The sequence below is a fragment of the Podarcis muralis genome, chromosome 2 (assembly GCF_964188315.1).
Source record: "Podarcis muralis chromosome 2, rPodMur119.hap1.1, whole genome shotgun sequence".
Lineage (NCBI taxonomy): Eukaryota > Metazoa > Chordata > Lepidosauria > Squamata > Lacertidae > Podarcis > Podarcis muralis.
The window spans coordinates 125,177,211-125,193,304 of record NC_135656.1 but is presented as its reverse complement, the minus strand read 5'-3'; the positions used below and the strand labels follow the sequence as shown (position 1 = coordinate 125,193,304).

At 54.4% G+C, this 16,094-nt stretch overlaps 1 protein-coding gene across 3 annotated transcripts; it reads left to right on the top strand.

The window, feature by feature from the left end:
* Positions 1 to 44: 44 nt before the first annotated feature.
* Positions 45 to 15,849, top strand: RXRB (retinoid X receptor beta). 3 transcript variants are annotated; one of them, XM_028720871.2, is made up of 10 exons: positions 45 to 246; positions 3,849 to 4,081; positions 6,106 to 6,259; positions 7,565 to 7,744; positions 9,804 to 10,036; positions 10,579 to 10,708; positions 12,335 to 12,467; positions 12,582 to 12,673; positions 12,834 to 12,939; positions 14,209 to 15,849. In XM_028720871.2, the coding sequence occupies exons 2-10, from the start codon at positions 3,950 to 3,952 to the stop codon at positions 14,354 to 14,356; spliced, it is 1,308 nt and encodes a 435-aa protein (XP_028576704.1). In that variant the 5' UTR covers positions 45 to 246; positions 3,849 to 3,949; the 3' UTR covers positions 14,357 to 15,849. The 3 variants fall into 3 exon arrangements, with proteins under 3 accessions (XP_028576704.1, XP_028576702.1, XP_028576703.1); XM_028720869.2 differs by lacking the exon at positions 45 to 246 and adding an exon at positions 307 to 510; XM_028720870.2 differs by lacking the exon at positions 45 to 246 and adding an exon at positions 308 to 510 and having other exon boundaries at positions 9,804 to 9,973.
* The last annotated feature ends 245 nt before the right edge of the window (positions 15,850 to 16,094 follow it).

Sequence of the window (16,094 nt, the reverse complement as noted above, 5' to 3'; positions counted from 1 at the left end):
CCCCGGTGCATTGTGGGAGGCTGGCCCGGCGCCTGTCGGGCGGGCGGAACGCGGCCCCCCTCCCTCTCTCTCTCTTCCCCCCTCGCGCGGTGCCTGCCGGGTAACCCCCTCTCCCTCGTCCAATCGGCGGCCCGCTCTCCTGGCCCCGCGCGGTGCCTGCTGGGAGTCTGGCCCTGTCCCCGAGGCCCCTTCGCCCGGGAGGAGGAGGAGGAAGAGGCGGCGGCGGCGGCGGCCCCGCGGTGCATGGTGGGTGAGGAGGCGGCCGCGGGGAGGGCAGCGCCCGGCGGAGAGGCCCAGCGGAGGCCGAGGCAGGGGCGGCGGCGGCGGGGGCGCCTGGGCCTGCGCGCCAGGGGCATTGTGGGTAGGCCCAGGAGGGAGGGGGGGAGGCCGCGTCGTCGTCGCGACGAGGCCCGGAGCCCCTGGCGGCGGCGGCGGCGGGGTCGGGGTCGCGGCCTCCCTCGGGATCCGCCCGCGGAGCAGCCATGGCAGACCCGGGACGGGCCGGAGCAGGTAAAGGGGGGCCCCCGCCCCTCCCCACACACGGACACGTGATTAGCCCCCCAGAACAGAAGGGGGGGTCCTCTCACCCCCCCACTCCGCACCCCAAAAGGAGATTAGGGACGGGGGGGATGCTGTGATTTGGGGCGCCGTGTTCGCGTGTGCAGAGGAGAATAAGGCTTTGCTTTGATTCCGTTTTCCCATATTATTGGGCGTTTTGCCTTTCCGTTGTTTGCCTTTGATCTCCGGGTGAAGCGCGAGATGTAATTAATAACGATAATAATAGTAATGACTTGGGAAGTGCTGCTGCTGCTGCTTCTGGCAGTAATAATAATAATAATAATAATTTATTATTTATACCCCACCCTTCTGGCTGGGTTTCCCCCAGCCACTCTCGGAGGCTTCCAACAGAATATTAAAATACAATAACCTATTAAACATTAAAAGCTTCCCTAAACAGGGCTGCCTTCAGACGTCTTCTAAGACTCCTGCACCCGCAAGTAAGAGAAGCAGCAGCAGCAGGCAGAGACCCAAGTGGTGCAGCTTTCCTCCTCGCTTACCTCGCTTAAAAAGAAGAATCCTAGAATTGCAGCCTTGGAAGGGACCCAGAGGGTCATCTAGCCCAACCCCCTGCGAGTGGGATTAGGGAAGCTCTCTCAGAGCAGCCCCCTTGCCTTGCCCCTCCTTTTGGGCTGCAGAAGATGCTGGAGGAGCAGGATCTGGCCATGGTGGGCCTCTGCTCTGCACCCCTTGAGCTCTCCCAGGCAGTTAGATGTTGCACCAACATAGACACACAGGGGCCCTGAGGCAAGATTTAACTGCACCCCAAGGTCCTTTCTGCCACCAGAGAAGCAACAAAACCCCAACTGAGATTGTGAGGGAAGGGGTGCGTATGTAGAAGGTGGGGTAGAGTTCAGTCACCCTAACACCAGTGTCAGGTGTATAAGCTGATTGCCAAAATGGCAACTTTAAACTTATATTTTGGTTGCCACACAAGGGATTGTCTAGGTGCTATTCCCCCCCAATGAAATATATTATCTTTTATTTCATTTCTATATCAGTTTATAGTTTAAAGTATTCTAGGAAGACAGTGGGGTGTAGTTACCACATTTATATCCCTCCCTTTTCTCCATGGAGTACATGGTACACCCTTATTCCCTACAACGACCCTGCGAGGTAGGAGAAGAGGTTGTGAATGGCCCAAGTTCACCCCGCGAGCCAGGCCCTCGTATGACACTCTCAGTGTTACCCCCCCCCCCACTGGCTTCCTAGAGTCCTTCGGGTGTGGGGTAGCTATGTAAATTAAGTAGGTAAATAAACATGAAGAAAGCCAAATGTCCCTTAGAGAAGGATCTGAAACATTTCCCTTGGAAGATTGAACTAGTTTTGTCCTGGATTGTTTTGTTTGATGTGTGAACGTGCTGCAAGCCGCTTTTGAGATTTGTTCTTTAGAGTGTAAATAAATGAAATGAATAATAAAAACAACAAACCTCGTTGGGGGAAAAACAAAAGGTGCCTGGGCGTTCCATTGTGGCAACCATAACCTAGGTTTAAGGTGCCATTTGGCGATTAGATTATATATCTGTGAGTTGTGAACATTGTGATCCAATACTGATTGCTGGAACCCTCAGGAAGGGAGAGGCGCTTGCTGGTTCCCCATTGGGGCATCTGATCAGCCATTGTGGGCAAGATAGTTGGGCCCCCTTTGGCTTGGTCTAGCAGCCAGGCTCTGCTGATGTCCTTCTGGTCTGAGTGGCCTCCAGAGACAATCCCAGTGGCTGCTCTGCCCGGCCAGACCCCAGTTCCCCGGCTCAGGACCTGGGCTGCCTCAAACGCACACCTTGCTCTGAATAACTTTGTGCCGATCCCTGTGAAGGGCGGGAGATTCTGGGCCCCCTGGAACTCACCACCACAGGACGCTTGGAGACTGTCTGCTGCGCAGGTGGCTCCTGGCAGAAGGGCTGGGGTTTGTGTGCTCTTCTGCCAGGAACAAGAAGGGTTTTGCAGCTGTTTCGCCCTGGCAGTCCAAGTAATCAGAAGTCTGCTGTTCGCCCCCGATGGGGCCCTTTAACTGGGGCTTGCAGGTAGCACACTCCCAAGATAGTTTTCCGGGCTTCTTCGGTGGTCTGATCTCAAAGTCTTGATACGTATATTGATAGTCACTGATAATAATTCAAACCAAATCTTATTAGAAATAGCTTAATGCACTTCTAAATGATCAATTAAATCAAAAATACATAATTCATTATACATAAAATCAAACTTCTGTAGTACAGAACAGCGGCTTGTCTCTACAACTCCGCTAGCATCTCTCGGTATTGTGAATATCACCGAACTTAACCTTTTGTTGGTATCTTCATGAACGTATCTAAAAGACTGAGTTAAGCATTTGAAAAATCTATTGAAACCAGACGTTGCAAGTTCATTTTAGGCTGGGTAGTTCGCAAGTCTTTGTGGCTTTGTGTAATGTTTTGTATTTTTCTCAGAAGGTTGATAAAGTATGTATAATTATTGTTCTGTGTCTATTAATCGCCAACGTGTTGCGTGAGTCGCACTACTGGGAACAAGAAGGGGGCAGAGTCCGAGGCAGATTGGTCCTGCCGCGGGGAGGAAGTTGTGTGGGAACGATCCCGAAGTGGCAGCTTGTTTTGAAGGAAGGAGGAAGTGGCAGTTGCTCAATGCGCGGGCTCCCTCTCCTCTCCCACCCAGCCTCTGCGGTTACTCAGAGCAGGCCGCGTGAAGAAGCATAGAACAATAGAATTGTGAAGTGGAAAGGGACCCTGGGGTGGTCATTTAGTCCAACCTGCCGCAGTGCAGGAGTCTTGTGCCCAACATGGGGGCTTTTATCCCCGCAGGATTTGCTCACCTCTCGCTTGATGGTTGGGAAGCTGTTCGTGAAGAGAGTAGAACATGAGAATGTAAGAGGAGTCTGTTGCAGGATCAAGCCCAGGGGAGCGTTGAGAAGCTAGGAATCAAAATAGGCTGCCCCTGGGACTGGAGGTTCCATAAAAAGAATCCAACTGTTCTAAACTTCCCAGCGTTTGGCTTCCTTGGCTCTCTCTGAGCTCCAGCTTCTGACTGCGCACAGGAGGGAGGGAGGGAGGGAAGGCGCCTGGGCGCCGGTCTCCTGGGTTCCTTCCCCACCAGAGGCGGGCGGCCAGGAAGCCCTAGAGTCTCGTGGCGCCTCTTGCAGGGTTGCAAAATATCCGGAGTGAGCAGTTCTGGGGAAACGCTGGAAGGGGTGGAGGCTGCGGGGGCTCATTTTAGACTTGGGTCTCTCTCCGGTGTGTGTCTTCACGAGCATAGAGGGGTGAGAGTCACCTTTAACGCTCTCTCCCCTCTCCTTCCAGGCTGCCGGAGTCCGGATAGCTCTTCTCTCAGTTCTTCCCCACCGCTGCGAGGCACCGGAGCGTCCCCTCTGCCAGAGCCCTCGGCTCCCCTGCACCCTTCCATGATCGGTTCCGCCATGACCACCTCCATCAGCGGCTTGGGGTCTCCCTTCCCAGTGATCAGCTCCTCCATGGGGTCCCCGGGACTCCCGGCAACACCCTCCATCGGCTACGGACCTGTCAGCAGCCCTCAGGTAAGACTGCTCACCACCACCGCCCTCCAGGAGCTGGGTGAAGGGGAGCGAACGGGCTGGGAGCCAAGATCTGTGCCTTCTGCGCCATGATTGGCTCCCAGTACATTTCTGAGCACAATTCAAAGTGTTGGTGCTGACTTTTAGGACCCTAAATGGCCTCGGTCCTGTATACCTGCATATCTCCACCCCCATCATTCCGCCCGGACACTGAGGTCCAGCACTGAGGGCCTTCTGGCGGTTCCCTCCCTGCGAGAAACCAAGTTACAGGGAACCAGGCAGAGGGCCTTCTTGGTGGTGGCGCCCGCCCTGTGGAACGCCCTCCCACCAGATGTCAGAGATAAACAACTACCTGACATTTAGAAGACATCTGAAGGCAGCCCTGTTTAGGGAAGCTTTTAATGTTTAATAGGTTATTGTATTTTAATATTCTGTTGGAAGTCGCCCAGAGTGGCTGGGGAAACCCAGCCAGATGGGCGGGGTATAAGTAATAAATAATAATTATTATTATTATTATTATTATTATTATTATTATTATTATTATGAGGCAGAAGTGGTTGGGCATAGGGTGGGTCTGTCTGTGTAGGTTGTTCAGGCCTTATGAACCTCCCGGGACCCAACTCTGAGGTCTTTTCATGTGCCTCTTCCATGAGGGGTCCAGATGGCAGCCACACAAGAACGGGCCTTTTCTGCAGTGGCCCCTCGTTTGCGGGATACTCTTCCCAGGGAGGTTCAGCTGATGGCTTCATTAAACACCTTCACATGCCAGGCAAAAAAATTTCATTTATCACCAGGCCTTTGATTGACATCTGTTGCCCTTTTAAAAGAGATTGTTTTTATTATTATTTGTGTGTGTTTTATATTGCAATTGTATGTTGTGGGCTTCCCTGAGTGCTACAGATGGAGCACAGTATACAAATTCTAATGGAAAATAAATAAACAGAAGAACAAGTAAATAAACTTGGCAACCACTTAGTTCCCGGGCCCAAGTCAAAGTGCTGTTTTTGACCTACAAAGTATTGCTGTTGTTGTTATAATATTTATTTAAACCATGCCTTTTCCCCTGACGGGAATCAAGGCAGCTTATGGATAAAGTAGGAACAGCAACAGCCTAGGAAAAAGGAAAACTGTCATAAAAAAAACCTCAGTAGAATTAAATGCAGGCAGGTGGATAGGCAGGAGGGTGGTAGTGTGAGAACGGGCCCTTTTCAGTGGTGGCTTCCCATTGCGGAACACTCTTCTCAGGGAGGCTCACCTGGCAGTCTCGTTACACTTTTTCAGGCTCCCGGGGGGGCGGACATTCCTCTCCAACCAGGCCTTTGGCTTTTATTTTTGTATTTTGCAGTGTATCACCCCCCACAAAACATCTAAAGTATGCATGTACTGTGGGGTTGTAAGTTGCTTTGGGTTGCCATGGCAGAAACGCAACCAAGGAATTTAATATGTCAGTAATAAAATGAAAAAATTATTTCATTTCCTCTCGTTCATATACCCTTCTTGATTGTAAGAAAAAAAACCCAAGCGAACCTCAAAGCGACTTTCAAGAAAGACGCGACAACAAAATTTTCGCTAAGAGAAATTGACAGCAATACTTTCAGACTGTCAATAAACTAGAATAACAGGTCTAGTTTACAGGGAACCATGCAGAGGGCCTTCTCGGTAGTGGCGCCCACCCTGTGGAACGCCCTCCCACCAGATGTCAAAGAGAAAAACAACTACCAGGCTTTTAGAAGACATCTGAAGGCAGCCCTCTTTAGGGAAGCTTTTAATGTTTAATATTTGAGTGTTCTGTTGGAAGCCACCCAGAGTGGCTGGGGAAACCCAGCCGGATGGGCGGGGTATAAATAATAAATTATTATTACAAATTATTATAGACTAAGAACTAAGGCGCATTGGGGGGAGGCGATTCGGCAGGTAATGAGACCTCACTTGTTCAGCACTTTACATCCCGATCGCTGCTCCTTGAGTGAACGGTCAGGCCGGTCTTCAGGCCGCGCGACTGAGCGCCCTCTCTGGCCCTTCCGCAGATCAACTCCACAGTCAACCTGTCGGGACTCCACTCGGTCAGCAGCTCGGACGACGTGAAGCCCCCGCTGGGCATGCGGGTGGTGGCCGGCCACCCCCACGGAGCCATCATGCCCGGGAAGAGGCTCTGCGCCATCTGCGGCGACCGGTCGTCAGGTGTGCGTGCGGACCTCGCGGGAGCCCCAGTCGGCGGAGTCGGTGTCTCGGGGGGGGGCGGGGGGGCGCTTGGGGCAGGGCGGTCAGTTCTGGCGTGGGGGGGCAGGGCTCGAGGCAGCTGGGTAGTGGGGGAGAAGTCTCTCGCTTGTTTGGACGGAGAAGATGGGGAGACGAGGGGGGGGCAGGAACAGCCCCTGCATTCCTATGTTATTATAACAATAATAAGTGGATGTTTAAATATAATGCATTATTATTATTAGTGGGATTTAAATAATATTGTGACATTATCATCGTAGCCGCTTTGAGGGCTAGCAAAAGGATAATAATAATAATAATAATAATAATAATAATAATGATAATAATAATAATAATGCAAAGATGCCTTAGTGGTTGGGGTGGCAAGGAAGGGGCGGGTCTCTCTGTTTCCCCATAGTCATGGAGGGAGATATTTTGTCACTCTGGGCTCTGCACAGAGACTGGATCCGGGTGAGGTCCTGCCAGAGGAAGACAAGCAGGGTTGGGCGTATTCTGGCCCTGCTGCCTCGTGTGGGATTCCCGGTCTCCAAACTGGGCAAAGCTGGTTTTTTAGGGGGGCCAATACAGTCTTAGGGATGCAGGTGGCGCTGTGGGTTAAACCACAGAGCTTAGGACTTGCTGATCAGAGGGTTCGAATCCCTGTGACGGTGTGAGCTTCTGTTGCTGGGTCCCTGCTCCTGCCAACCTAGCAGTTCGAAAGCACGTCAAGGTGGGAAGGTAAACAGCGTTTCTGTGTGCTGCTCTGGTTCGCCAGAAGCGGCTTAGTCATGCTGGCCACATGACCCAGAAAAACTGCAGACAAACGCCGGCTCCATCGGCCTATAGAGCGAGATGAGCGCCGCAACCCCAGAGTCGGCCACGACTGGACCTAACGGTCAGGGGTCCTTTTACCTTTACCTTTAATACAGTCTTGGATTTGTGGCACATTTAAGGAAGAAGGAAGGGTTGGGCAAGGGCTGCCGGGGGGGGGGGGGGGCGTGATGCTTTGGGAAATGGTGGGGTAGATATTGAGACCAAGGAAATTCCTGCATTTTAGGGCGAGGGCCTAGGTGCCTCCCCCCCTGTATCCAGTTCTGTGACCCTGCAAAATGGGATGAGCCTGGGTTCCGCCTTGGGTGGGGAGGCGAAGGGCGTTGGAGGTGTCCTGGGGGTGGGGAGGGTGGGTGGGTGGGTGAGGAGCTGGCCCTTCCTCCTCCTCCTCCACCCCCCGCCCCGCCCGGCCCCCTTGCTGCCCCCGCTCACCCCGCCCGTCCGGCGCCCTCCCTCCAGGGAAGCACTACGGGGTCTACAGCTGCGAGGGCTGCAAAGGTTTCTTCAAGCGGACCATCCGGAAGGACCTCAGCTACACCTGCCGCGACAACAAGGACTGCATCGTGGACAAGCGCCAGCGCAACCGCTGCCAGTACTGCCGCTACCAGAAATGCCTGGCCACCGGCATGAAGCGCGAAGGTAGCGGGAGGGAGGGAGGGGGCGGCAGGGGGGGCTGCAGCAGGGGGAGGGGCCTCCCAGGGACAGGCAGGCAGGGGGGCTGCAGGGGGCGGGGAGAGAGTCAGGGCCGCAGGGAGGGAGTGGGAAAGGGACCCCAAGGGGTCATCTGGACCAACCCCCCCGCCTTGCCGGAATCGCAGCTTGAAAGATGGCCACCCAGCCTCTGCGTAAAAACCTCCCATCTCCCGAGGGAGGCCGTTCCGCAGTACAACAGCTTCTTCTGTCAGAATATTCTTCCTGACGTTTAGTCAGAATTGTCTTGGAGCCACGGGTTCGAGTCCTCCCCTCCAGAGCAGGAGAAAACAAGCACGCTCCCTCCTTCATGTGACAGCCCTTGAGATATTTGAAGATGGCTCTCATGTCTTCTCTCAGTCTCCTCTTCTCCAGGCTCAACATAACCAGCTCCTTCAACCCTTCCTCATAAGGCTTAGTTTTCAGAACCTCGATCCTCTTGGTCTCCCTCCTCTGTAGTGATCACACCTTCCAGCTTGTCAACGTCCTTCTTGAATTATGGTGCCCAGAATTGGACAAGTGTGGTCCGAGTAAGGCAGAATAAAGTGACACTCTCACTTCCCTTGATCTGGACACTAGACTTGACGCAGCCTAGAAGTGCATTAGCTTTTTTTGCTGCTGCATCACCCTGTGGCCTCATGTTCAGCTAGTGGTCCACCAAAATCCCTAGATCCTTTTCACATGTACTGCTAGTGAGCCAGGTGTCCCCCATCCTATATTTGTGCATCTGGTTATTACTAAGTGCAGAATCTCACATTTGTTCCTGTTGAAATTCATTTCCTTAGCCTGAGCCCAGTTCTCCAATCTGTTACGGTCATTTTGGATTACAGAGGTGCATCCTGGCACCTTAATTGTATAGCTTCCAGAAGATACAATGAAGACTGTTCCTCTTTGGCCTGGCTGCTTTTGATTTCTGCTGTGTGTGTTTTGAAAACTCACCTTATTTTTACAATGGTGAATTGTTTCAATCTGTTGAGGTCATTTTGAATCCCAATTCTGTCCTCTGCGGCTTTAGCTGCCCCCTCACTTCTTTAATTGGGGTGCCCAGAACTGGACATGGGACTGGCCAAAAGTGCCGTACCCATTCCTGGCTGGCTCAGCACTGCCCTCTCATGAGTTGACTCTTCTGCTGTGTTGTTTTAGCTGTGATTCTGGCATTGCGGAGGGTTGGGCTTGATGGCCCCCGCGGTCCCTTCCTGTTGTGCGATCGACACCTGCCAGATCATAGCGCTTGCTGATGACTCTTAGCCAGAGGGTAGCTTCCTTGAGTGAGGGCTTGTGCAGTGAGCCGGTTGCCACCCTCCTTTCTCTCGCTGCCCTTGCTCCTGTCTCGCGCCAGCGGGCGGCTGCTTTGACTGCAGAAGGTTAAGGAGAAGGAGGGCAGGTGTGGGAGCCCCCAGGGAGCTGCAGCCCACCATCTGAGGCAGCGCTGGGCATAGCGGAACAGCGCAGGTAGCTGGGGAGAGAGCCTTCCATCCCTCAAATCAGCGTCATCCAGATTTGGTTGGACTCGAACTCAGGCCAGCGCAACCCAGAGGTTGATGGGAACCAAACCCCTGCAGGGGGACAGGGAGGGGATGGGGGGGAGCGGTCTAGGCAGCCCAGGGGTAGCAATTCCAACAGCCCAGTGGCGGCAGCGGTTGATCTCTGTGTTCGTCCTCCACCCCTTCCCCCTCGGCAGGGACCCCCGCCCGTGCTCCCTTTGGGTTCGGGGGGAGCAGTGGCGGGGGTCGCGTTGCCTCGCCCCACCGGGCCTCCTTGGTGGTGGCACCTCCCGTCCCGCCTACCCAGAATCCCCCCCTTCTCTCTCTCAGCCAACGGGTTTGACCCAGAGGCAGAGAGAGAGAGAGGGATGAAGTTTGTGCTTGGGGTGATTCCTCGACTTTCCCCTCTCCCTTCTCTCTCTGCTTTCCTGGGGGGGCGGGTGGATTGGGACCTGCCCTCGTCTCGTCCCTCACCCCCGCCTCTCTCTCTCTCTCTCCCCCCGCTCTCCCTGGGTCCCCCACAGCGGTGCAGGAGGAGCGCCAGCGCGGAAAGGACAAGGACGGGGAGGGGGACCTGGCCGGGGGCGGGGCCAACGAGGACATGCCGGTGGAGAAGATCCTGGAGGCGGAGCTGGCCGTGGAGCAGAAGTCCGACCAGGGGGTCGAGGGAAGCGGCGCCACGGGGGGCAGCTCGGTGAGTTGGGGTGGTGGTGCTGCGGGATCAGAACGCTCGCCCCGGACGTTTGACGTCAACGAGGTAAATACCCGCCGGGGGGAGAGGGAAATGAGGCGCGGTGGGGGGCAGGGGAGGCGGCTGCGGTGCCCCAGGGCGGTGGAGGGGAGCTGGTTTGCCGGGAATACTTTGGCAGTGCGTCGTTCAGCTGCGGAACTCCTGGCCGCAGCGGGAAAGGGTTGCCTGCTGCCAGATTTGGATTAACAGAGGGGGCCCCAAAGGCCACACTCTGCCTCCACCGTCGGCGGCAGCAAACGCGCCCGGAACCCCTCCGCTGGAAGCCGCAGGAGCACCCTGGTCTTGGGTTTGAGTGCTGCTTTCAGGCTGGCCTCTGAGCTCTTGTGATGAAGGGCCGTGTTTAAATCTAATAAATAGGGTGCTGGACTAGGGGGGCTGGAAGGGCATGGAGTGGCACCCAGCTGGGTTGGGGAGTGGGTATGAGGGGCCGAGCAGGGGTGGGTCCCGGTCTCTTGCGCAGCGGGGGTGTCTTTTTTGGGGGGGCGTTTCTCCTGACAGAAACCTGCCCACCCACCGTCCCGGCCTCCTCCCTCTCTCTGCTCCTGCAGCCCAACGACCCCGTCACCAACATCTGCCAGGCGGCCGACAAGCAGCTCTTCACCCTGGTGGAGTGGGCCAAGCGCATCCCCCACTTCTCCGAGCTGCCCCTCGACGACCAGGTCATCCTGCTGCGGGCGGGTGAGTGAGTGGCAGGGGACCCTCCCAGCCCAGCGTCTTCTGCGGACGACCGTGCCAAATACCACTGCCTTTTATCCACATAGAGTCTGCCTCCGTAAGCTGCCAAGCCCTGGGTGAAGGCAAATTGCACTCCTATTTTCCACCTTCACCCCTTTCAGTCTCTCTTGCCACCATTAGGGCAGTGTTTCTCAACCTTTTCCCAACCTAGTTTCCTTCCTGTTGCCCTCCCATCCTACTGTTAAAAAGGGAGCTATTCTCTTTGTAAACAGAACATGTTTTATTTTTAATTTTTCTTATTATATAATTTCACCTGTGGCCCCTTTGGAATATACTGGGGACCCTATGGCCTGTGGTTGATAAATGCTGCATATTAGGGCACGGAGAAGCCCTTTTTTCTGTCCCACATTGTCAGTTTCCATACAATGGGTATACAGTGGAACCTTGGTTGTCGAACACTTTGGAAGTCAGAACTTTTTGGCTTTCACACGCCAACAACCCAGAAGTGAATGCTTCCGTTTTCCAAGCGCGCCTCGGAAGTTGAATGGCTTCGTTTCTCCATTTTCTCAATGGATTTTACCGACCTGCAATTGGTTGTCGAACGTTTTGGAAGTCGGAATGGATTACGTTCAACAACCGAAGCTCGAAAGAATACTGAAAATCTTTTTCCGTTTTGTTCATATATTCCAGCACTTTCTCCCTAAACTTACTAAGTGTGGGGCACAGTAAAAGCACCTATTTCCAACAACCACTGTCCGTATTACGTCTCCCGCAAAGAGCTGCATTAGATGGGAAGTCCAGTAGATTCTAAATAGTATTTTCTGTTGTGTTAAGTCTCAACTTACGGCCTTATGGAACTCCCTCCCACTGGAGACGGGGATGGCCGCCATCTTGGAATGCTTTGAATTAGGCCAGGGGTGTCCAACTCCCAAGAGACTGCGATCTGCTCCCGGGGGGGGGGGGAGGCAGTGATATACCCATTATTTTGGGGGGAGTTCAGAGTTGTCAAGCTTTTTTAGGGGAGCAGGTCAGAGTTGTTGACCTTGTCTTATGGGGCGGCTTTCCAAAGTTATTGCCTTTTTGGGGGGGGGGGTCCCAAAGTTGTTGAGGGTTTTTTTTAAAACAGTAAGTGTGAAGAATTGCAATAAATTGCCGCTAACAGGCGAACACAATGCTACAGAAGAGAAGAAAGGAATGCCCACTAAACGCGACTCTGGGAAAGAGTGAGGGAGCGGAGACATGATTCTAAACAACGTGAGCAATAAGGATCCCACGATCAACCACGGTCACCCGGGGATCGACCTGTCGATCGCAGTCACCTGGTTGGACACCCCTGAATTAGGCGAATCCCACGCCCTTCCTGGCTATTTTTCTGGCCCACGTAGGACCAGTCTGGATAGTTAGCCTTGGTGAAGACTTGACGTTTTTATCCCCTGAAAAACGTTTTTGAATTGAGTTTCCCTTGAAATGAAGCTGCATTTTAATGTTTTAATGCTGTATTTGAATCTTGTTTTTATGGGTTGTTAGCCGCCCTGAGCCCGGTCTTGGCTGGGGAGGGCAGGGTATAAATAAAATTTATCATCATTATTATTATTACTACTAACCCCCCCCCTTCCTTTCTCTCTCCAGGCTGGAACGAGCTGCTCATTGCCTCCTTCTCCCACCGCTCCATTTCCGTCAAAGACGGCATCCTTCTGGCCACCGGCCTCCACGTGCATCGCAACAGCGCCCACAGCGCCGGCGTGGGGGCCATCTTTGACAGGTGCCTGCCCGGGCGGGAGGGGGGCAGCGGCCGCCCTCGATGGGGGTGGGTAGGTGGGGCTTTTCTCTCCTGCTGCTGCTGCTGACCCCCCCTGCCCTCCCTCCGTCCCACCAGGGTCCTGACAGAGCTGGTGTCCAAGATGCGAGACATGCGCATGGACAAGACAGAGCTGGGCTGCCTAAGGGCCATCATCCTCTTCAACCCAGGTGAGCGGCAGAGGGGGGGCCTGGGGCAGCAGGGGAGGGGGCTGCGCGGCCCCCTTCCCTCCCCTCGTCCTGGGGGGGGGGCGGGTTGCAAGAGGCCAGCGTCCGGGGAGGGTCTTGAGTCCCTCTCCTTTCCTGAGCACCTCGTATCCCTCTCCGGCAGATGCGAAGGGTCTCTCCAACCCCGGAGAGGTGGAGCTGTTGCGGGAGAAGGTCTACGCCTCCCTGGAGTCCTACTGCAAACAGAAGTATCCTGAGCAACAGGGCAGGTACGGGCAGGCGGGGATTTGGGTGAGGGGCTGCGCTGGGAAGGCCCCGCAGCCAGTGCCTGTGGCAAAGTTCCCCGGCATATTTATTATTCGGTTTTCACATCAAATTTTGCAATCACATACCCAATACATAGGGACATGGGTGGCGCTGTGTGTTAAACCACAGAGCCTAGGGCTTGCTGATCAGAAGGTCGGCGGTTCAAATCCCCGCGACGGGGTGAGCTCCCGCTGCTCGGTCCTTGCTCCTGCCAACCTAGCAGTTCAAAAACACATCAAAGTGCACGTAGATAAATAGGTACCGCTCCGGCGGGAAGGTAAACGGCATTTCCGTGCGCTGCTCTGGTTCGCTAGAAGCGGCTTAGTCATGCTGGCCACATGACCTGGAAGCTGTACGCCGGCTCCCTCGGCCACTAAAGCGAGATGAGCACCGCAACCCCAGAGTCAGCCACGACTGGACCTAATGGTCAGGGGTCCCTTTACCTTTACCCAATACATAAAAACACGATTCCAGGGAATCTCCTGGGCTTCCATCCTCCCCTTTGTGGGTCCTGATGTTAATCATTTCCTCCTGCATCTTTCATTATAATCCAAATATTGTGGCGTGCTCTGGTCCATGGGGTTGTGAAGAGTCGGACACGACTAAACAACTAAACAACAACAAATATTTTACATCCCCATTATGTCCAAAGTTCACCCTTATGCCGCAAGTGTTATTCCAGTCCCACTAACAGTTTTAACTGTTTACAATGGTTTTTGAGATAAATTATAAAGAGCAGTGCACAGAAACGCCGTTTACCTTCCCGCCGGAGCGGTACCTGTTTATCTACTTGCACTTTGACGTGCTTTCAAACTGCCAGGTGGGCAGGTATTTACTGGGAGTTAAATACCAACGGTACATCATTTTCACATACCCTACATGTCCACCACACGTGATAAATGTTGCCTTCTTTTTTCCTTACATTTCCAACTTACATTTGACCCCGTTTTATGCATTTTTGCTAATTTACCGGGAGTTAAATACCAGCGGCACATCATTTTCACATAGTTTTCTTTCAGTGTGTAACATGCTGTAAATTTTAAATCCCAGTTCCATAACTTCTCTCCCCCCCACCCCCGGGGATATTCTCGCTCCCCTCCCGTGGAAAGGTCCAGAAAGTGGCCTTTGCGGAGGGCAGGGCGGCCGCCGAGGGAGGCTCCCCTTGCGTCCTGTGGCAGGGAGTTCCGCCGCTGCCAGCCGGGGCCTTTGACGCCTCTCCCCGCTTGCTCCAGGTTTGCCAAGCTGCTGCTGCGTCTTCCTGCGCTGCGATCCATCGGGCTGAAGTGCCTGGAGCACCTCTTCTTCTTCAAGCTGATTGGGGACACCCCCATCGACACCTTCCTCATGGAGATGCTGGAAGCCCCCCACCAGATGTCCTGACCGCCCTCCTCCTCCCCCCAAGTCACTCCTGCCGACAGAAAGAAAGGGGGCGCTTTTTGTGGGGATCGCGGCAGGGGCTGGACTGGGTGCCCCTCACTCGCCTCTCTCTTCGCCACGACAACGGCCATCCCATCAGCTGCCTCTCTCCCCCCCTCTGACACGCCTGCCCCACATACCCCCCACCACCTCCAGAAGAGCCCCCCAAGTGAGGTGACGTTGGCTTCCTCCACGGATGGATTTTTAGGGGTTCGGGACACGGGAGGGGTGGCTTTCTGGCCAGATCTCCCTGACACACTCCAGGGCTGTTGGGGGGGGCAGTTTACCTTTGGGGGAGCACCTCCTTGCCCCTCCCTCGACGGGGGAAAGGGATGCGGGTTTTAAAGGCATGGTACTGTGTTTGTGGGGGCAGCCCTCTCTTTGCTGTGGGTCTCCTGCGCAGCCCCCCCCCCCCTGCCCACCTCTGAGCTTTGCAGGCTTTTGGGGTGAGGTCTTCCCTCTGCCCCACGGAGACAAACAGTGCTTGTGAGGGGCCGGGCGGGGGGCTTTTGGGGCGCAGCTCCTGACCCCAAAGAGGATTCCCGCGACAGACTGTATTTTAGAGAATGTGGGGAGGGGCATTGTAACCTCCCGCCGACAGCCCCCTCACCCCCAAAGTAGGGGCACTTTTTTTAAAAAAAGAAAAAATGGTTTTTAAAGTATTTGGGGAATGCTAAGCTTGTAGGGAGAAGGGGTCGAGTTTTTACCTCAATAATGGTTATCAGAAAATGCGGTTTCCTAGATTCTTGTCCCTCCCACGCCCCCCCCCCAGGTAGAGGCCTAAGCAAACCCCTTTCCCTCTCCTCTCTTTCTCCCCTCACCCCCTAAAATTTCTGGTTTAGCACTTTGGACGTGGCCCTGTTCCTCATCTATGCAAGGAGGTGTGGAGTTTGGGGAGGGAGGGTGGGACAATAGAGAGCCCCCCCTCCATGCATGTGTCTCTCTCTACGCCAGGAAACCCGCCCCCCCCCCAAAAAAACCAAGGCTGAGGATGTTCCCATTTTTTGCCTCCTCCATTCCTTAAGAATGTCATGGACAACCTAGTCAGATGGATGGCATATAAATAATAAAATTATGATTTGGGGGGGGCAGAGCTCGGTTGATGCAGTTCATGTTCCCCCACCTAGGCGTCTGACCTTCTCAAGGTCGGTGGGGAGGAACCCAGTGCTCCCCCCCCCCATATCCCTTTGGGTCTTTAGTCCTCCTCCATTCTCCTTGGGGTGTCCTGGTCAGGGGGGGGGGCTGGCGGTGACCCACATGCATGGCTCGGCTCTCTATTTGGCCTCCCTCCCTCCCTCAGCATGCCCATATTCATTCGCTGCTTCCCCCCCCCCCCATTAATTTTATTTCTGTTATTAAACTCACACACCCCAACTTGAATCTCTGCTTCTGGAACATGTTGATTTTAATAAAAGCTGCTCTTTCCGGAGGGGGGGCTCCCTCTCCCCCCCTCTCCATGTGTGTGTGCTCTCCGCTAATTTTTATCAGTCTCTTCTCCCTCCCCCCCCCCCGACTCTGGCGTAGGAGCAACAAAACTGCTCCCCAGACCCTTTCTAAGGGATCGGATGCCAGCGGGCAGCAGAGTCTCTGAGCGCACGCAGAGGGCCTGTGAACATGCATGAAAGAGGCAGGGGGCCTGGGAACGGGGGGGGCTGCCCCCCTCTGTATCACGGGCTTCCCAGAAACATTCGGGGGGCGCTGA

Coding starts and splice junctions, on each gene's coding strand:
- RXRB (XM_028720869.2), top strand. CDS start 483: ATGGCAGACCCGGGACGGGCCGGAGCAG. Junction 6,260..7,564: donor CTGCGGCGACCGGTCGTCAG/GTGTGCGTGCGG, acceptor CCCTCCCTCCAG/GGAAGCACTACGGGGTCTAC. Junction 10,037..10,578: donor GGACGTTTGACGTCAACGAG/GTAAATACCCGC, acceptor CTGCTCCTGCAG/CCCAACGACCCCGTCACCAA.